At 55.4% G+C, this 20,640-nt stretch overlaps 1 protein-coding gene across 3 annotated transcripts in view; it reads left to right on the forward strand.

The window, feature by feature from the left end:
• FBXL18 (F-box and leucine rich repeat protein 18) overlaps nt 1-20,640 on the forward strand; it is a 107,558-nt gene that overhangs the window by 22,451 nt on the left and 64,467 nt on the right. For 2 of the 3 annotated variants that reach the window (XR_006605271.1, XM_004775015.3), the window contains exon 4: nt 4,018-4,236. Coding sequence is in view for 2 of the 3 variants with exons in the window: in XM_004775015.3 (XP_004775072.3) it covers nt 4,018-4,236 (219 nt within the window). In the remaining variant the exon portion in view is untranslated. Of the gene's footprint in view, nt 1-4,017; nt 4,237-4,418; nt 4,711-20,640 lie in introns of those variants that run through there. The other variant, XM_045075153.1, reaches the window with a different exon arrangement.

Raw genomic sequence — 20,640 nt, forward strand, 5'->3', positions numbered from 1 at the left:
TTGGAGGGTTGAGGCATGGCTGGGAGGGAGCAGGGCCAAGGGTCCCCCAAGGTGAAGGTGATTGTGATGGATCATTTCGTCATTCCCAGCCCCCCCGCAGTGCTGGGAGCAGAGCTGAGGTTGGGATGTGTGGGCCCTGCCAGTCCAGGCAGCTGGTGGAGTGGACAGGCCTGCCCCCCTCCCAAACACCTGTTGTAGGCGGCTTCCTTCAGAGTGGGAGAGCCTGGAAGTGGTTGGCTAGTTGAAAACCTTGAAAACCATTTAAAAGGGTATGTGAACACAACACATAGCCCTGTGCTTACTGGGTTTGTAGCCAAGCTCTCCCAGTCACGTGGACCCGCAGCGCCACCTAGTGACCAGGGCGCCCCAGGCCTGTGCTTCCTTTCCGGCAGGTCGTCTCAGGGATCAGCCAGAGCCACAGGCCGGATCTGGACTTCTACCCGTCCTGTATTCCCACTTTCAGGTCTGCAAAGGGATGCTTACCTTAGGACTTTTAAGAGTGATTTGTTTTTGAAAGAGACAGTGAGGGATGCCTGGGTGACTCAGTCAGTTAAGGTGCTGCCTTTAGCTCAGGTCATGAAGGGTTTTAGGATCCAGTCCTGCATTGGGCTCCTTGCTCAGCGGGGAGCCTGCTTTTCTCTCTGCCTCTGCTCGCCATTCTGCCTGCCTGTGCGTGTTCTCTCTCTCTGACAAATAAATAAATAAAATCTTTAAAAAAAAAATGAAAAAGTTCAAAAAGTTCAAACATTTTTGCAAGAGAAGTCATCTTTTCCAAAAATTCACATTCCTAGCTGGGAGGACATTTGCTTGCTGTCTGGGCCCTGTGTGACTTCGGTTGTCACCTTGCCCTCAGTTGGGGTACATTAGGACTGCACACAGCCACCTTCGCGTCTCTGAGGGGCGCTGCTCTCTGCTGGCTCTCTGAGTTCTTTCTTTAAGGATGGAGTTTTTTTAGCGGGGTCTGGGTGTCAGGCTGGGGCTTCACATCTCTGGAATGGGACACATGCTTGGGTCACGTCTCTGCCGGCTGTGGCTGCTGGGGGATTCTCGCCATAGGGTTGGTGCCCAGAATGGCTACACCAGCGGCCTCCCCCTTGCCTCGCGCTTCCTGTGGCTCTTGTCATCCCTCACGGGTTCGGAGTCTCCGCTGATGGTGGGAGAGTAAATGTGAGGCTTTTTGAAATCTTACCCCAGGAGGACCCACAGTTCCCCGCCACAATATTAGTGTCAGGAGTTTACTGGAATCAATCTTTCTTTTTTTCTTTCTTTCTGGAGCTTACTAGAATTCCTTCCTTCCTTCCTTCCTTCTTTACTCTTTCTTTCTTCTCTCTCTTTCATCTCCATAACCCATGCTGGGATTGAACACATGACCTGGAAATTGAGTCAGAAGCTATATTGACTGAGTCAATACTCTACTTATATTTAATTAAAGCAAAATTAAGGGCCGCCTGGCTGGCTCATTTGGTAGAGCATGTGACTCTTGATCTTGGGTTGTAAGTTCAAACCCCAGGTTGGGCACAGAGAGTACTTAAAAAAAAAAAGAATATAAAATAAGTATAAAAACAGTCTCACTGGGGCGCCTGGGTGGCACAGTCATTAGGTATGTCTGTCTTTGGCTCAGGTCATGGTCCCAGGGTCCTGGGATTGAGCCCCGCATCTGGCTTCCTTGCTCAGTGGGGAGCCTGCTTCTCCCTCTGCTTGTGCTTTCTCTCTCTGTTAAATAAGCAAATAAAATATTAAAAAAAACACACACACATGGGGCGCCTGGGTGGCTCAGTGGGTTGGAGCCTTTGCCTTCAGCTCAGGTCATGATCTTAGGGTCCTGGGATCTAGCCCCGCATCGGGCTCTCTGTTCAGCAGGGAGCCTGCTTCCTCCTCTCTCTCTGTCTGCCTCCCTGCCTACTTGTGATCACTCTCTCTGTCAAATAAAGAAATAAAATCTTAAAAAAAAAATTAAAAAAAAAAAAACCCACAACACACACACACACACACACACACACACACAAACCCAGTCTCACTAGCCACGTTTTAGTGAGTGGTGCCTCCCCTACTGGACAGTTCAGAATGGAACATTCTGTTGTTGGGGGACGTTCTGTCTGATGGCTGCTCTATTAGATGGCTGGCATTGGTCTTTCTTTCTCAAAGACCCTATTTTACTTACTTATTTATTTATTTAATTAAAAAAAAAAGATTTTATTTATTTACTTGACAGAGATCACAAGCAGGCAGAGAAAACAGGCAGAGAGACAGAGGGGAAACCAGGCTCCCTGATGGGCAGAGAGCCGGATGTGGGGCTCGATCCCAGAACCCTGAGATCATGACCTAAGCCGAAGGCAGAGGCTTTAACCCACTTAGCCACCCAGGCACCCCTATTTATTAAATGCTTTATTTACTTATAGAGAGAGTACGAGCAGGGGGAGGGGAGAGGGAGAGGAAAAAGAGAATCTCGAGCAGACTCTGCACTGAGCACAGAGCCTGATGTGGGGCTTGATCTCATGACCCTAAGATGGTGACCTGAGCTAAAATAAAGAGAGAACGCTCAGCTGACTGAGCCACCCAGGTAGCCCTCAAAGACCCCATTTTAAAATCCTTTTTCCTTTGTCCTGTGACTTGTTAGCGTCCCTGGGTGTTTGGGTGTCAGGGATCTAGTGCGTGACCTGTTTGGGCCTTGCTTGGCTTTGAGGACTGGAGGGCTATCTGCGGCGCTACAGCCAGTCCTGGTCAGATCAACGTCTCTCAGGATGTGGCCCGATTCAGAGTGTTTGGGCTCTCTCTCCCTGTGGGAGCTGGGACAGGACACTCTTTTCCCAGCGCAGACCTGCTGCCTTGTGGGTGTGGGCATTTCTTGCTCATTCTAGAAACTTCTCTTGTGAGCCCTGTGTTGTCCCCTAGCGATTTTCCCGCGTGTCCCTGTGATGCAGTGTCTCTTTAGGGCCTTCTTGTAAAGACCAGCCCTTGGACTAGAGCCCCTCCAGTCTGGCATGATGTCATCCTAACGCCATTGCATCTGCAAAGACCCTGTTTCTAAGGAAGGTGTATTTACGGGTGCCATGGGTTAGGACTGTCACATATGGAGGTGGGGGCACAACTCCCACCAGCTCCCCTCTCCTTTCTCCTAGTTCTTGGCGCTCCTCCTGGTAGCTCCTGGAATCCTGTTAGCTTCCCCCAGCCCATCTTTCTTCCACTGGCTCTCATTCTAGAGGGCTCCTGTGGCCTGTGGCCCAGTGTCCTGCCACAGATCCGGGCCTCTGCTGGTTCCACAGCTGTGTTCGCAGCTGGCACTGAGCTGCCCTGTCAGTTTTCCTCAGTGCCTCCGACAGTGCGTCCCCACCACATCGCTCTGCCCTTGGAACTGCTCTGTCCTCTAGGGGTTTTGTCTTGTGTGTGCAGAAAGTTCTGGAAGGGTTTGGAGTATTGTCCTGCACTCCGTGTTCCCGGGTCCTGCTCATCCCTGTGGCCAGAGTCAGTGCTGACTCTGGCGGTCCTTCCTGCCCGCGCTGAGGCCCTGCCCGGCGCCGATATAGAGGACTGTGGATCTGCCTGGCTGGATCTCCCCAGCCTTCCTCATGTGGCTGGAGTGGCCCTGCCTGGCTTGGGGGCCTCTCCCGCCGCAGCCTCCAGATCCCTTTCCTGTCCCTTGGTGTTCTTTCCATGCATTGCAGGCGAGCACTGTTGTGTGACAGGGACTGTATCTGTATCTAAGTATGTCTCCCTGCCCCCTGCCCAGCAGGTCAATGTTTGAGGTGGGGGGACTGCTGAGCGGGCAGGGCAGCAAACGTGGTGGCCTCTAGGGCCTGAGCAGTGACTTGGCTGGGGTCTCCCTGCGACTCTGGATCTTCTGGGAAGACCCTGGGCTCTGAGTCCTCTAGCAGTGCCGCAGGGGGTTGTGGTGTAGTCCAGCGTGGGGACAGCTGGTGTGGGCCCTCTTTAGCTTGGGTGGGGGGCCCTGGACCGAGAGGCCCCCGCGGCTGGTGCACCCGCCAGCAGCTCAGAGCTCACTGTCCTCTCCCCCCGCAGGCTGGAGCAGCCCTACTTCAGCGCGAACGCCCAGTTCTTCCAGGCGCTCAGCCAGTGCTCCGCGCTACAGCGCCTGTGCCTGGTGTCCCGCAGCGGCACACTCCAGCCCGAGGCCGTGCTGGCCTTCATGGCCCGCTGCCTGCGTGTCGTCGTGTGCCACATGTTCACCGGGGAGTCCCTGGCCACCTGCAAGAGCCTGCAGCAGTCCCTGCTCCGGAGGTGAGTGTCTGAGGGTGGGCCGGGCGGAGGGGCAGGGGGCCGCCGGGTCGCTAGGGGCCAGCCCCTGGCTTCTTGGACATAAAGATGCCGGCAGAGATGGCGTGAGAACAGACAGGCTTCCTTTCCCCATGGGCCCTCAGCTCCTGGGTGCTCCCTCTGCCACACGCTGAATTTCTACACAGTTGCAGCACAGAAGTGTTCTTTCCATCCCCGGCCTCCTGCGTGGAAGCTCCTTGTCCCTGCGGAACCATTCTCCGGATGTGGGGTACCAGAGCCGTTCAGCCTGCAGCCCCTGGCAGCCCCTCAGCCCCGTCCCTGGACCTTTCGTCTTCCAGGGTGTGATGCCAAACTGCTCCTCACACTCCTTGTCCCGTCCCCTTAGCCTTGTTCGGTCTGTGACAGTCCTCAGTCTTTCCTGGTCTTTCATGACCGTGACACTTGTGAAGAACACTGGCCAGGTGTTGGTAGAATCTCCGTGAGTTTGGACCAGAAGTCCGCAGAGGTGACGCCGTGTCCTCAGTGTGCTGTGTCAGGGACATATGGTGTTGGCCTGTCTTCTCATGGGTGTCTGAGGGTTTCTTTCTTTTTTTTTTTTTTTAAGATTTTATTATTTATTTGTCAGAGAGAGAGAGAGGAGCAAGAGTGAGCACAAGCAGACAGAGTGGCAGGCAGAGGCAGAGGGAGAAGCAGGCTCCCTGCTGAGCAAAGAGCCCGATTCAGGACTTGATCCCAGGACGCTGGGATTATGACCTGAGCCGAAGGCAGCCACTTAACCAGCTGAGCCACCCAGGCGTCCCTGTCTGAGGGTTTCTTGACTGTAGTCACATTATTCCCTTGTTTTTTTTTCTTTGAAGATTTTATTTATGTATTTGTGAGAGAGAGAGGGTGTGAGCAGGAGGGAGAGAGAATCTGAAGCAGATTGACTTCCCGCAGAGCGCAGAGCCTGAGGCTGGGCTCAGTCCCACAACTTCGAGATCATGACCTGAGCTGAAACTGAGAGTCGAACGCCCAACCTACTGAGCCACCCGCATGCCCCCCATCATCCCCCTTTTTTTAAAATTTTTTTTTTCTAGATTTTATTTATTTGACAGAGATCACAAGCAGGTAGAGAGGCAGGCAGAGGGAAAGGGGGAAGCAGGCTCCCCGCTGAGCAGAGAGCCTGATGCGGCGCTCGATCCCAGGACCCTGAGACCATGACCTGAGCTGAAGGCAGAGGCTTGAACCCACTGAGCCACCCAGGCGCCCCCATTTTTCCCTTTCTAACTAATAGTCACCTGGTGGGAAGAAACTTTGAGAGTCTGCAAATACCTTGTTTTCTGTCAGTTTTGTCCACTGATTTTAGTGTCCATTGATGGAGCTTGCCAGTGACCGTTGTTACTTTGATATTTGGCTAATGACGATTTTCTTTTTTTTTTTTTTTTTAAAGATTTTATTTATTTATTTGACAGAGAGAAATCACAAGTAGATGGAGAGGCAGGCAGAGAGAGAGAGAGAGAGAGAGAAGCAGGCTCTCCGCTGAGCAGAGAGCCCGATGCGGGACTCGATCCCAGGACTCTGAGATCATGACCTGAGCCGAAGGCAGCGGCTTAACCCACTGAGCCACCCAGGCGCCCCGGCTAATGACGATTTTCTGTTTCCTTTGTTCCTCCTAGATTTGTTCTGGGAACTGTGCTGTGAGAAGGAACCAGTCCCTTCTCCACATTTCCTTACTTAATATTTCTTGGTACCAGAATAGACTCATGGATATTTATCTTATTCAGTGGGTTTTCATCACCATCCCACTGTTCATGTGGCTGCACAGATTGTTCCAGATTTGGCCACGGGGGTGTTCTTTCAGGCGGGGTCCTGTGCCCTTGGAACATGCCCCTTCCTTTTCTGAGCACTTCCTTCCTTTCTGGCACTACCAGACATTGCAGCCCCAGCCCTGGAAGCAACCATTTCTCCATGGAGCCTGGCTCCCTTTGTTGGAGGGCAGAATTAGAAACCAAGGTTGGCTCGTGGATGTGCTCACTGCTGCTGGGGTGTCATCGCCTCCAGGCCCCCTTGTGGACAGAATGGGAATTTCACCTACGTCTTTTCTTAGAGGCACGTGTGCGCACGCGCACACCCACCCACCCTCTGTATTTGCATCGACATTAAAAGCGAGTTCATACTGACACTTTGTATCCCAGGGTTCCTGCAGAACCCTCTCCTCCTGACACATTACTACCCCACCCACCCCCCCCCGTAGGTAAACAGCCCAGCTCTCACCACCCGCAGCGTGTTTGCGGTTCGCTCTGCCCTACTGTGCAGGGAAGGCAGTTTTGGAAACAGCAGCTCACTGCCTGGAGGCTCGTGTGTGTTCCCGCTCTCGTCTGATCCTCGTGGTCCCCTGCCTTCCGGAGTTACTCAGGATCATTTTTTGCTTCCAGCCTCCTTCAGTGTGGTCCTGTCGCTCATTTGTAACGCAGTCGGCTTTCTGCATCACTGTGTTATGTCGCATTTGGCATTCACACCGCGTCCTGGTGGACTGTATTTGCCTGGGGTTTTGGTTTGTGAGGCCTCGCTGTGGCTTGGACTGCACATTCTGTCCCCCTTGGAGAAGTGCCGCCCTGTGTCCTTTCCCTCCACCTCACCGCCAAGCCCCTGCAGACAGCTGGTCCTGTCACTGCTCAGTTACTCTTTCCGTATTTTTTTTTTTACACAAATGACCAGATAGTGTTTTCTCCTATCCCCTTCTTTTTTATATGTGCTTTGCTTTTTCCCTGATGTGTGTGTTGGAATTCTGTCCGTACCACTCACGCTTACTGCCCTGCATTCTTCTTTCATTGTGGTAAGGTATAACCTTACAGTTCTCCCTTGTTACAGTGTGTAATTGTGTTGCCCAGGTGCGCGCCGTTGTGCAGCGCCCCTCCCCCAAGACTTCATCTTCTCAAAGGGAGGCTCTGTCTGCTGAACTCTAACCTCCCGGACCCGGCCTGGACCCGGCTCCCACCCTCCACTTTCTGTCTCTGTGAACTCTCTCAACTCCAGGGACCTTGTGGACGTGGAACCTCAGCTCCGGCTTTTTTTTGCCTTCCCTTGCTCGGCAGGGAGCCTGCTTCTCCCTCTGCCTCTGCCTGCCGCTCTGTCTGCCTGTGCTTGCTCGCTCTCTTTCTCTCTCTCTGACAAATAAATAAATAAAATCTTAAAAAAAAAAAAAAAGAAATTTATTTTAAGAAGCTTAAAAAAATAGAAATAGAAGACGATCGTGTATTGATGGAAGCGTAGCTTCTCTGACTCGCTGAACCTGCCAGCAAGAGTTTGCTTTTCCAATCCCCAAGGGCACGCGAGGGTACGGGGCTTTGTATCTGTGCGTTCGTCACGCCCACAGATGCGTAACGCTGCACGTGGCTGTGTAGCCTGTGCTTTTCCCCCGACGTGGATCTGAGCTTTCTTGTGGCTCTGTACCGGGGCTGCCGAGGGCCGTGTGCACCGATCCTCCCGGCAGCTTCGTCGCATTTTGTGTGTCTGTGCGCCGACGGGTGTTCCACTTGTGTCCCGTGTTTCCTCTCTCCCCGTGAAGGTCCTTGTGCCTGCTCCCCCACGTGCGCTCTGCGCATGCCTCGAAGGGAGTGCGTTTAAGAAAACGCCAAGATGCTCTCCAAAGCCATTCTCCCAAGCCCTGCGTCCACTCACGGGCTGTGAGAGTCCCGGCCCCATGTCCTTGTTCCATTCCTTGATGTCATTAGACTTTCAGATATTCCTGGTCTCCTGGGCGAGGACGGCTCTCTTGGTGTCTGTGCTTGGTCTCGGCTGTCCCCAGCGAGCATGGTCTGTTGTGTTTTTCACCAGGCTGTATCCTCGTCTGTGATCCGCTCTGCAGAACCCTTCCTTCTCTGTTGGGTTTCTCTGGGGAGGGGAAGAAGAAAGCTCGGGGCCAGTGAGCCTTGGCTGTGGCTTCGAGTGGGGTGCTGAGTGCTGGGAGTCCGAGCTGCTGCTCCTAGTCAGTGGGCCCACCATATCAGGGCTCCCGAAGCTACTGCTTTTCTCCTCTTGGTTTTTCCTGCCTGCTGTGTTCACTGTTGTGTCACATTGCCCTCATGAATTCAGCGACCTCCTCCACGGCCCCTGTCCACCCAGAGCTTCCTTTTAAACCTGCCACTTGTCTTTTACCCTCTCCTGAGAATGCAGGGATCAAAGCTGGTTGGTTTGTGTGCAAAATACAGCCACGTGAGCTTTGAGTGATGGCTCTGGGGAACCTCCCCAGGGACTGCCACGTGTCGTCTGAGTGCTTCGCGGCTCATGCTGAAAGCTCTGAGAGCTCCTGTAAACCCAGGTCACACTGAGGGCCGAGTTAACTAAACAAGTGGCCAGATACGCGTTTGGCCAGGTGAGTATGTCCTGCCCCTCCCGTAGGAAACGGTGAGCTTGAGTCAGCCGGAGGTTGGTGGGAAAGCATTTGAGGGAGGCAGTGTTCACAGGCTCCCCTCCAGTGGAAAACTCCGGATGCCTGTGTGGCCTCTGTGCCTCTCTGCAGTGCCCCACAGGTCCTCTGGGTCCCCACTGGGCTGTGTGACGGCAGGGAGTGTCCATGGGCCGACTCTTGGGATTCCTGAGCTCCTAGCTCCCGCTGGGGAAGTCAGGCGAGGGATGGAACTGAAGTCTCCGATATTCAGTGTCAGATTCCTCGCCTGTGTCTTGGCTGGACCTGAGACAGCTTCTCAGGCAGGAACCGCCGTGCGCCCCAAGGGGCCGTGGACCATCTCTGCCCCGAGCATGAGAAGAAATTACAGATCGGCAATCTCTGTCTTCCTCCTCTGGGTTGAAGTTCTTTGAGGTGCAAAGATTTCCCTTCCTTCCTTCCTTTTTTCTTTCTTTTCTTCTCTTCTTTATCAAAGATCTTCTTTCTTTCTTTTATTTTTTGAAGAGGGAGATATTTTTTAATTTGGGGGATTTTTTATGTATGTAACATAAACTTTCCCATTTTGACCATTTTCAAGTGTAGAGGCATGCCCCACTTTATTATCCTTTACTCACAGATGCTGCGTTTTGTTTTGTTTTGTTTTACACATCGAAGGTTTGTGACACCTCTGCGTTGAACAAGTGTAGTGTCGTTTCCCTCTCCTTTCTTCATTGTGTGTCTCTGTGTCCATTTTGGCAGTTCTCCCGATGTTTCAGACTTTCTCATTGTCGTGTTTGTTACAGTGACTCAGGATCCGTGGTTACAGCTGTGGACGCTCTGGCAAGGGTTAGTGTTGTTCAGCAATAAAGTATTATTTAACTAAGGCATGTAGATTATAATAATGCTGGACGTCAGCACAGAATAAGCGTAACTGTTCCATGCACCAGGGAGCTGAGAGTCAGTCGTGTGGCTCGCTTTGTCTGCTCACTGCAGTGTGGCATCAGGCACGGGGTCCACAGTATCTCCGAGGCGTCAGCGTTGTGTAGCCGTCAGCTCTGGACTTCCCCGTCTTCCCAGACCGGCATTGTCACCATCCCTCTCCCCTAGCCCCTGTTCCCCTTTAAAGTTGTTGCTAAGTTTTGTTTTGTTTTGTTTTGTTTTTGAAGACTTTGTTTTTCCGTAATCTCTACACCCAGCATGGGGCTCGAACTCACAACCCCAAGATCAAGAGTCGTACCTTCCACTGCCTGAGCCAACCCGGTGCCCCGATGCTAAGATCTTTTAACTCTGAATTCTTTCTGTCTTTGTACTTGGTTCACACGTGGAAGCAGCAGTTACTAGGACAGTCGTGGGTGAGGGCCGTGGATTTGAAATACTTCCTGCTCCTCGTGGGGCAGCGATCCCCCTCCTGCCCTCCGCTGGGGGCCTCCCTTGCCTGCAGTTCCCCGCAGAGCAGGGCTCCCTCGTCCCCTAGTGAGTGTGGCATTCCTGCAGGTGGAGCCAGAACGCGGGGGAGCTTAGAATGTGAATGAGTCCAGGGAATGCTTCCTGGAGAGACCTGAACAATTTGGGCAGTGGCCATTTCGAGACCTCTTGTGAGGAAACGCCGCTGGCTGCGGGAGTGTGGTGCTCCCAGGAGCTGACTGCTGGTGCCTTGTTTCAGCTGCTTCCTCCCCTGCTTTTATATAAGTCCCACGGGGCAGGGGAGGAGGCCCCGGCTGCTTGCAGAGTTCGGAGAAGAGCCATCAGCCAGGAGGTCTCCCGGATTCTAAGGCTCAGTGGCCTTGCCGGACAGACTTCATGTCAGTCTGTTGTCTTTGTGGTTTGCTGCTGAACTTTTCCAGAGAAGGCTTATTAGCTAAGGTTTTCACTTCCCTGGTTGATAAAATCATATGTGTTTATAATTTATAAAAATTCGCAACATGCATCAAGCTACTTGTAAGTGAAAGGTCCCCACGCACAGTTCCACTCAGCAGAGTCACAGCTGGAGGACCTGGGATGCAGTTAGCATGTGGTTTTATACTCTGATTTTTTTTTTTAAAGATTTAATTATTTATTTGAGAGAGAGAAAGAGCGAGCAGGAGAGAGAAAGTGACAGAGAGCACAAGCAAGGGAAGTGGCAGAGGGAGAAGAAGAAGCAGACTCCCCTGGAGCAGGGAACCCTACATGGGGCTCGATCCCAGGACCCCGAGATCATGACCGGAGCTGAAGGCAGCTGCTCAACCAACTGAGCCACCCAGGTGTCCCCTCTGATTTTTTTTTTTTTAAAGATTTTATTTTTGAGTAGTCTCTACGCCCAGCGTGGGGCTTGAACTCACAACCACAGGGTTGGGAGTTGTGTGCTCTACCGACTGAGCCAGCCGTACGCCCCTACCCTGATTTTTTTTTTTTTTTTAGATTTTATTTATTTATTTATTTGACAGAGAGAGAGAGAGAGATCACAAGTAGGCAGAGAGGCAGGCAGACAGAGAGGGGGATGCAGGCTCCCTGCTGAGCAGAGAGCCCGATGCGGGGCTTGATCCCAGGACCCTGAGATCATGACCTGACCGGAAGGCAGAGGCTTAACCTACTCAGCCACTCAGGCGCCCCTCCTACCCTGATATTTAAAAAACTTTGACATACTGTGCATGGTTTTTGTGTTGATAAGTCTGCAAATGATTATTTTAAATTTTGTTTCGTATCTGTTATATGGGTGTCATCATGGTATCTGCTCTGGCCGTCATAGCTAACTGTGTGTATCATTGACTTCCCTTCACTTTTCAACTTGAGTTTTCTGGCTCTGGAGCCTGGGGAGAGGCCCCGGCGGTGGGCAGGTCATGCTTACCATCGTGTCTGGACACTTCAGCATCCTCGTGGGGTAAAATGGAGCTGATGCCTGCTGGCACTCCGTTTTCAGAGGCCTGAGTGGGATGCCAGCTGTCCTACGCCCAGGCTTGAGGGCTTTGGGATGGACTGTCGCTGTCCAGAAAGCGGGGTGCGGGGCAGTTCCTCTCCCCAGCCTCCTGTTCTCTGCTCACTGGGGTGGTGGTTGGTGTAGGAGGAGGCAAAGGCTGGTTTTCTCAGGTGCGGTGATGAAGACATTGGGCCAGGTCTGCCCTTTTAGCCTCTGGGAAGAGTCGTTGGTACTCTGTCCCTCTCATTGACTCGCAGTAGGTCCCCGCACTCGGGGGCTCCAGCTTTGGGGAGGTGACACCTCCCTGCTAGACGTGTTCTGCCCAGAAGGGCTTGGACTGGCCCGTCGGCTCCCTCCTGTTGCCAAGAGCCAGCGGCCCTGCTGCTTCTCATGCCTGAAGGGTAGTTTCCTGCAGACATGGGAACCAGCTTTGGGTTTTCTCACTGTGTACACATGAGCCTTCTCAGAAACAGAGGACATCTGAGGTCACCACACAGTTCAGAGATTGTGCTGTGTCCGTATAGGCATCACCAGCTGAGGAAGCTGCTTTGGCATTCTGACCCTCCGCGCCCTTCTCAACACAGCGCTCCGGCCAGCTGATGAGACTTGGCACTGAGATGCCGGTCCCTGCTCTTGAGTTTCTCTTTCTCACTCTTAGTTCTGTTCCCAAGGTCTGCCCACCTTGTCTGCCTGTAGCCTGCTGGCATCCTCCCGGCCCGTCCTGGTGGCCTGCTCAGGTGCAGCCCTCGCTGGCCTGAGAGCTTCCCACTCTGGCCTCTCAGACTGCACCCACCTGCCCCCTTCTTAGGATGCGTAGCACACCCTGTTACGTGCTTGGCAGCCCGTCAGCCGATGAGGTTTGAGGACTGGGGTGTGAGAGCTCTGTCTTCCCAGTGTGTCTGTGCTCTGAGCACAAGCCAGGTTCAGGGTTGGGCTTGCCGGCGGCCTGGTACCTGAGACCAGACCCAGAGTCAGCCTTGGTTTGGTGGACTTCCTGCACCGTCCCTCTGTCCCTGTGTTCCAGCACGTGGCACAGGCCCCGGCTGTGGTGGCGCCCGCTGAATGCCTGGTGCTGGCTGTAAGGCATGAAGGGTGTACTCTGGCCTGCTGTGACGAGAACCCTGTGTGTGGCTGCCCTTGTGTGCTCCTCCAGCAGACCTCTTGGAGCCTCTGCTCTGGGCCCCTGCCTTGACGCTGGGGGCTGTGCGAGCACCATATTCGCATGCCAGCACGCTGTTACTCCTCTGTGGAATCGCTGTGAGATACATAGCCCCAGTGTATAGAGAGGGAAACCAGGGCTCTGGGACGTGCAGCTGAGGAGTGCAGCCTGGAGCCCAGCATGGGCAGGATGGGAGGCTGTGTCCAGAGGGAAGACGGGCACCCGCCCCCTCCAGGGGGCTGTGCCAGATGCCGTGTGGGGCTCTCCAGAGCCATGTGGGCATCTCACCTAGGGCCTTCAAATCCTGAGGGAGGCTCATGGGGCTGAAGAAACTTCCAGGCTTGTCAGGACTGCATCCAGATCCAGGTTTCCCCTCCAGCTGTGCTGCTGGGGGCAGGGCTGAGATGTACCCGGGTGGAGAGGCACTGGCGCCCTTTGTGCAGATATCCTCCTGGTGGCTTGTGCTGTCCACCACTGTCTGGGGTGCAGCCGCAGCTGTGGGTCTGGGCCATCCAGCATGCCATGCAGAGGTCTTTCCTGGCTGCGAAGCAGCACCGGGTGGCTCCAGGCAGCTTGGGGCCCCAGGTGGGGGACCTGCTGGCCTTCCAACCAAGTGTTGGTGCTGAGCAGGGGCCCCGGGTGCTTTTCTGTGAGGTGCCCAGCAGGTGGCGCCACGGCCCCCAGGAAACAGCGTGTCCCTGCGCAGAGCGCTGGTTTCTCTCCTGCAGGCAGGCCCGCCTTCCGGGAAGGGGAGAGCTTGCAAAGGGAAAGGCGGGAATCTCTTCTCACTTGTCTGAGACCTCTTTCCTTATCTCCTTCCCTGCCTCGGGCTCAGAAAATTACTGAGTGAGAGAAGCGCCTAGCCCCAGGCTGTTGTGCTGCTCCCCCTCCGCCCCTCCCGGGCCCGAAGTGTGGAGAGTGTGGAGATGTGGTTTATCCCTGGCAGTGACTCAGCTGCAGGGCTGCTGTGACGTCCGCAGTGCATGTCCCTCTCTGCCGGGCCAGCATCTTCCTGTGGCCTCACGTGTCTGATCTACAAGTGGCTTTGTGGTAGGTGGTGCTGTGGTGCCCCTGTGGGTCAGCACCAAGGCCAGCAGCTCTGGCCCTGCCAGGACTTGGGTTCCCTGCCCAGCCCAGCCTCTCAGGAAGTGGCTAGCCTTAGTCCGGCTGCCTCAGTTTCCTCAGTGGGGAGGGGAGCTGGTGGTGGTATCCTGACAGGCATTTGTGCTCTTCTTTTCTGTTCTTTGCTCTTTCAAGTTTGAAATGTTTAACCTTTGGGCTTTTCTCTGACCTCTGTGGCCTCGCCTGCGCTAGGTTTGGAGGGGTCCTTCCAGTGTTCCTGTTGTCAGGTTCCTGTTGGTCTAGAGCTGGGACAGTGCCATGGGGCAGCGACACCTGTGGCTTTGGAAGCTCTCAGGGCCCCTCGGGGGAGCAAGACGAAGCTTTCCACCTGCCGCCCCCCTGCTCCCACCCCCACCGTGAAAACACCTCAAGTTCATTGGGTCAGATGTTTGCCCCCACTTCCCTCCTGGCCTCAGACACCCTGCCCAGAGCCAGCTTCTGTCTGTTCCATTTGCTGTCCGTCTAGAAACCCAGACTTGTCTGTACTGGCTGAGTGAGTGCCGCACAGCCGCCCCGCCAAGCCGCCCTCCATCTGGGCCCCGGTCAGACTCAGTACGGCCAGTGTCCAGGGTTGGAGCTGGGCCATATGGCCCTCTGCAGCGGGACTGCCCTTTGCTGCTTCCTGTGTGAGCTGTGCACTGGGCCACACCTCTGCTGTCCACGTTCCCTGGCCTGGCACTGGGTGGGGAGGGCCCTTCCCAGGGGCTTTCTACCTCTCTGATTTTCTCTGATGTTGTCCTTCCTGGAAGCCGCCTGCAAGGCCTTGTGGCTCCCAGGGCTTGGGCGAGGGCAGTGTCCGTGCTCCAGTCTTCGTGGTGTTCTACGCAGAGTGACAGCAACTTGCTATGGTTTGTGTGGTCTCCTGCTGAGGTCAGCCCCACCTTCTCCCTCAGATCTCAGGAGCGGGGCTCACGCCATGGCCTCTGCTCCTGCTGGCTCTGTGACTTTGAGCCGGTCAGTTCCTGAGCCAACTCTCCTGTCGGAAGTCGCAGCCGCAGTCCCTGTCCCTCGTGCTGCCTAACCTGGCAATGGCGTTACCGGGCACTCTGCGTGCCCTGGTGCGTGTTACTAGGTGGTGGCAGGGCCTTCTTCTGTAGATCAGACTGCCTGGCCACGTGAGGATCACAGACTGCTGCAGTCACCCTGCAAGGTCATGGCCCTCTGCTGCTCCTGGGATATCCCGTGGCACCGCATGAGAATGGCAGGGGCGCTCGGGGAGCAGGCTGGGGGGCGGAAGAGACTTGTGCCCTGACGCACTCCCTGAATGTTGCTGGAATTGGCTGCAGTGAGGACAGGCCGGTCCTGAACTTGGCCGAGGGCTCTCCAGAAGGTGCTGGCCCTCCTAGTGCTAGTGACCACAAGGGCCGTGTCCATTCCTGGCCCTTCCACACCATATGTGTTTCCTTGTCACTGACCTCTCTTGCTGACCCCCCTGAGGGGGCCCCGCTCAGAGCCTTATAGCTTCCTTTTCCAGGAACGTCAGGAACCCCGTCCCTGGGTGGGAGCAGGTGCGATTCGGGTCGGACGGGCCAGACATTCCGTGCCAGTCAGAGTCAGGTCTCTGCCTCTGAGGCCCTGTGAAAATTCCTTCCCCTAGGCGTCCCTGAGTGTGTGTCTCAGCATGGACTTGTGCTGGTGAGGAATGTGGTCCCGGGAGGCAGGCAGACGGTTTGCTGCAAGTCCTGAGCTGCCCGAGCCTCGCGCACGGCTCCTTGGCCCTGGCCCACTGCCCTGCTCCCTGCTGGCCAGCACCCGGGTTGAGCCCCTGGGCCTGGGCCGCGATGCGGCTCTGGGCCTCCCTCTCCCATGTGCCGCTTCCTGGCCCGAAAATGCGCACAGCTCCGTCTGTGTGTTCTGTAAGCATGTTTAGAAATGAGTAAAGTTTACAGATGGAGCGATTAATTGTTTAAGTCTGGGGAACCCTGGGAGCTCTAGAATGGAAAGTGGATTTTAAAATACAGAATTAGCGCAGTTTTATGGCTTTAATTGCTGTTATAGGGGCAGTTGAGCTCCATTGTGAATTGCATCGGCTCGCCTCGTTTTTGTGGCGGGTTTCTGGGAACATTTCAGCATTCCTACCTGGAATGCCGAGCCACATGTGACCTGGACAAGGACCAGGCCAACTGGGTTTTGCTTCTGCAGGTTCTGGGTGTGTGTGTGTGTGGGAGGGGGACCCTCAGTCTCGCCTCAGAGCTTGGAGGCTTGCGAGTTCTGGCTCTGATTATGTGGGAGGCCCACAGGACTGGATCTGGGGGTGGACAGGCCTTGGGCCGGGTGCTGTGGGAGCCACAGCAGCCACCAGCCAGTGGGGGTGGTGAGAACGTGAGGAGCCAGACTGTAGCCCCTGGCTGCTGGTCGGTGATTAAATCTGGGGTCCAGACTTTCCAGGCCACCTGAGTGGCGGGATGGGGTCCAGTACCCCGCGGTGGGCTGTAACTACATGGGCTAGTGGGCCGGCAAACCTTTCCCACCGCAAGCAGTCCTCCTCGGGTCCTCTGTGGCCGGGAGGGCAGGATAGGTGGGCAGAAACAGGGGTCTGGGGTGATTCCAGGCCACTCCGAGGCGGGCTCTGGGCATCCACAGGATCATTGGGGAGCTCGGAAGGTGCTCCCCGCACTCCTCCCTGGCGCAGCGTCTGGGTTGTGTGCTCTTTGACAGATGTCCCCTCATCACCTCCAGGTGCTTTTCTTCCCAGCCACCGTCTGCCTTTCTGCTCGAAGGCCATCGTCACGGCCTGAGTGGCTCTTCGCCCTGGTCTTACTGCTTTAGCTTTTCTGAAGACCTTTATCTGGGGGGGAAGAGGCCGTCGGCTTCCGTGTTGTTTCTCGTTTCTCTGGCAAAGAAGCACACCCAGCAGGTGTTTCGTAGCTGATTGAACCGGTTCTGCCTCTGGCCCACTTCCCGGCCTGCCCCTCCAAGACCCCTTTCTAGTTCCGTGACATCTGCAGGCCTTGAAGTCCTGGGGTCCCACCCTCGCTGTGGAGTCGGGCCAAGACTGGTTCTGGCATGGTGACCAGAGGACATGCCTTTACTGAGCCCCCGTGTCATCCGCTCATGGTGGTGATGTGCATGGCGCTCAGGCCGCTTCTTTCGGCGTCTCTGAAAGGGCCACAGCCAGCTGCAAGGTGCACTTGCAAGATGAAGGTGCCCTAGGAGATCTTGGGGGGTCTTTTCCCAGCCATGCTCCATCTTGATGGCTCCGGAACTGTGTTCTCTTGACCCAGTTAGGGTGGGTAGGTCAGGTGGCTCCTCACTGTGGCCCATAAGAGGTGTCTGAGTTTGTCAAAGGCTTGTCTTTGGAGGTATTAAAGTGTTCATATGTTTTGACCCAGTAACCCTATTTCTGGGATTTATTCTGAGGATACAGTTCAAGATGCAGAAATAATTATGCTCCCTTACATGATGTTTATCAGTATAAATGTGTGTCCACAGGGGAGAGTCCCTGAGTGGGAGTGCTGCCCTGAGGGTCGAGCGGGAGGTCCAGGGAAGCCGGTCCAAGGCTAGCCTGGGTTCCCTGTCTCTGTCAGGCCGGGGGAGGGGTGGGGGGACACGTTCTTTGTTTAACGTAAAGATGTCAAGGACTGGAAGGAGGTGCAACAAACCTGACTCCCGTTGTGTCTGTTTCCATCCCTTGCCTAAGCCACGTCCAGAACCAGCGTGTTCTCTGTACTGCAGGCTAATGTGTGACCGCGGGACGCGGATGACGAGGTGGGCAGAGTGGGTGGCTGGCCCAGCCGTGGCAGGGCAGGGCCTCTGTCCCCGGGTGCAGGGGCCCTGCTCTGTGCTCCTGCACACATTTTCTGCCACATTTGCTCTTTTTTCTTTAAAAGATTTTGTCAGAGAGAGAGAGTGTGCATGTACGCACGCAAACACACAAGCAGGCAGAGCGACAGGCAGAGGTGGGGAGAGAGAGGCAGGCTCCTTGCCAAGCAAGGAGCCCGATGCGGGACTTGATCCCAGGACCCTGGCATCATGACCTGAGCCGAAGGCAGCGGCTTAACCGACTGAACCACCCCATGTGCCCCTTGCTCTTTATTTACTTATTTATTTTTTAAAGATTTTGAAAATTTATTTGAGAAAGAGAGTGAGCGAACACAGTGGGAGCTGAGCAGGGAGCCCGGTGCGACCCGGAGATCATGACTGGAGCCGAAGGCAGACGCTTCACCCACTGAGCCACCCAGGCACCCGTCATATTTTCTCTTTAAATAAAACAGTAATTTTTTTTTTTTTTTAAGATTTTTTTTTTTTAAGATTTTTATTTTTATTTATTTGACAGAGAGAGATCACAAGTAGGCAGAGAGGCAGGCAGAGAGAGAGGAAGGAAGCCAGCTCCCTGCTGAGCAGAGAGCCCGATGTGGGACTCGATCCCAGGACCCTGAGATCATGACCTGAGCCGAAGGCAGCGGCTTAACCCACTGAGCCACCCAGGCGCCCCAAAACAGTAATTTAGAAACCAACAAAATCTCTTTTCTGCTCCCAGGAGCGTTCAGAGGAGGTACTTGGGGTCCTGAGATTTTGGGATAGGTGACGGTGCACGTCAAATGCCCGTGGTAGGTTGGCAACAGCTCAAGGAAAGATTTTTCTCCAATGCTGCTCTTCCCCCTGCAGCCGTTACCAACGGCAGAGCGGAGGCACAGGTTAACTTTACTTAATTGCTGTCCTCAGGCACTCTAGGAAGACAGGCCTTCTGCCCTGTCTGCGGAGATCCCTGGGGGACCTGCTTCTTGTGGGGTCTCCTCCCTGCCTCTGCGGTCACCTCTCGCTGCCTCTGGTGGGAGCCTGGCTGCCGAGCTCGCAGGTGCCAGGTTTTGGAAGGAGCAAGCAGGCCCCTGTGCGTGGGGCTCACCTGCTTATCGGTGAGGTCCATGGCTGGCAGTTCCAGGAAGGCCGGCGTGCCTGCCCAGTGCTCTGCCCGACACATGTCCTATGCCTGCATTGCTGCCCAGGACAGCAGGAGGTGTAAAAGCCTGCAAAGCATGACGGGAGACCTCCTCGGGGTGTCTCAGGCTGGGGCCTTGGGGGTGAGCCCATGAACCTCCTACACCTGGCTCTTGTCCTCCGAACTGGCCACAACCTTTGAGTGTTTACCTTAGCAGTGCTGTTGGCCTTGGACAGGGGAGAGTTCCTGAGAGATGACCCATCCTGCTGCCAGTCACGAGCTTGCAATGGCTTTTAAACGTGGGTAGCTATAAGTTTTATTTCATTGGGGCTGTTTACTTAAATCTCAAACTATATCCGAGTCATGCAGAAGCACACTGTAGCGCGTTCTAAGTTAGGAGGCAGGATACACCTGCTGCCCGCCCCGCCAAGAGCTCGCCTCTACCCGCCGGGCCTCTTCCCTCCCCCAGGGAGCCCCAGCCCTGCAGTTGGATGCGAATGAGAGCCATCTTCCCACTTGTCACCGCTTCTCCCTCTGCTCCTGGTGAGGCCCACCTAGCTGTGTGATGTCTCCGGTGATGGTGCTGGCCGTCGGGCTGTGGGTGCCTTGAGGCCGTAGCCGAGAGGGCACAGGCTCCTGGAAGCCCAGGGAGGTATTTTGCAAAGAAAACGGCTGTGAGTGTGCTCTGGGAGCTCAGTCCGGTTCAGATGTGTCCAGGTGTGAACCGACAGCAAGCAGGAGGTGGGGTTGGACTGTGGTGGAGACACCTGCACTCATTGCCCCGCGGGACCTTGTGCGCGGTCCTGAGCGCTGTTGGCCTGGCCCCTCGGCCTCCTGGCCCCGCCGCCACCTGGAGCTGCCCGGGGCTGTGTGCAGGGAGCCAAGGCAGGCGGCGCAGCCTGCGTTCCTGGCTTCGGGTGAGAAATCAGTTCCCCTTTAGCATCTTGACAGCAGCTTGTGAGGAGCCTGGGGTGGCGCTTGCCTCTGGAAGGGCGGGCAGCAGAGGAGTCTGCACGCACGTCCCACATCCGAGAATATTTGGTTTCAAGTGAATCACACAACGGGTGTGCAGGCAAGGACTTGCCTGCGAGGTTCCCGGTCATAGACGCTGCTGCCCACGAGCAGAGCACTGAGCTCAGAACTGGGAGGTATTTCCTTGGCGCCTTTATTGCCAAAACATCTAGCTCTGTGAGTACCTTTTTGGCATTTACTCTACAAGTGTCATAAATCCATCTGGGCCTCTGCTGGAGGCCACAGGGTGGGCCGGGGCTGCGGCTTCCTCGGCCCTTCCAGGGGGCGTGGGTCTGGAGAGAGCTCGCCTTAGTTTTGGCAAATGCCCAGGTGCCCTATTCTATGGGCACCTTCCCATCTCTTGTCCTTGGAAACCGTGGGACAGAAGTTACCCCGGGGGCTGGACGTCTTCTGTTGCGTTCTGTGGGGACCCGTGTGTCTCCTTCCTGGATCCCCTGCAGCTGGCGCTTCTGTTTCATCTCTTGGCCTCTGCACGGGGTGGGCGGCAACACACTGAGACCTGCCACTGATCACCTGAGGGGCTGTGCTGTGGTCAGGGCATCCCCTTCCCAGGCTGTCCCTGCAGGGCCCTGGAGATGCTCCATGGCCACCGTATGCTTCTGTGCTACATTAGGGGCTGCTCTTCCCCTGTGGGGTGGGATCGGTGGGGAAGTTGGCAGCCACTTGCCATGAGTTGGGATGAAGGCTCGAGGCTCCCAGCAGCACCTGGCAGTTACTGCCTCGCCCGACCTGGGAGTTGGTGCCCCTTGAGGGTGGCCTCTGGCCACGCAGTTTTGGCTGCCTGTCCCCTCCCTCCACCCCTTGAGGGTGTTGTCCTGGCTGCGGGGCCTCAGGTGCCCAGAGGCGTGGCTTCGCATGGCTTGGGTGGCTCCCAGGAGGCCCTGCTGGGCAGGAATGCTGTGGCCTGTTCCGACAGGCTGTTCTCCAGCTCTCTGTCTCCCTGGGCGGGTGGCCTC

This window comes from Mustela putorius, unplaced genomic scaffold (genome assembly GCF_011764305.1).
Source record: "Mustela putorius furo isolate JIRA1106 unplaced genomic scaffold, ASM1176430v1.1 tig00000139_pilon_pilon_pilon, whole genome shotgun sequence".
NCBI classification, from domain to species: Eukaryota; Metazoa; Chordata; class Mammalia; order Carnivora; family Mustelidae; genus Mustela; species Mustela putorius.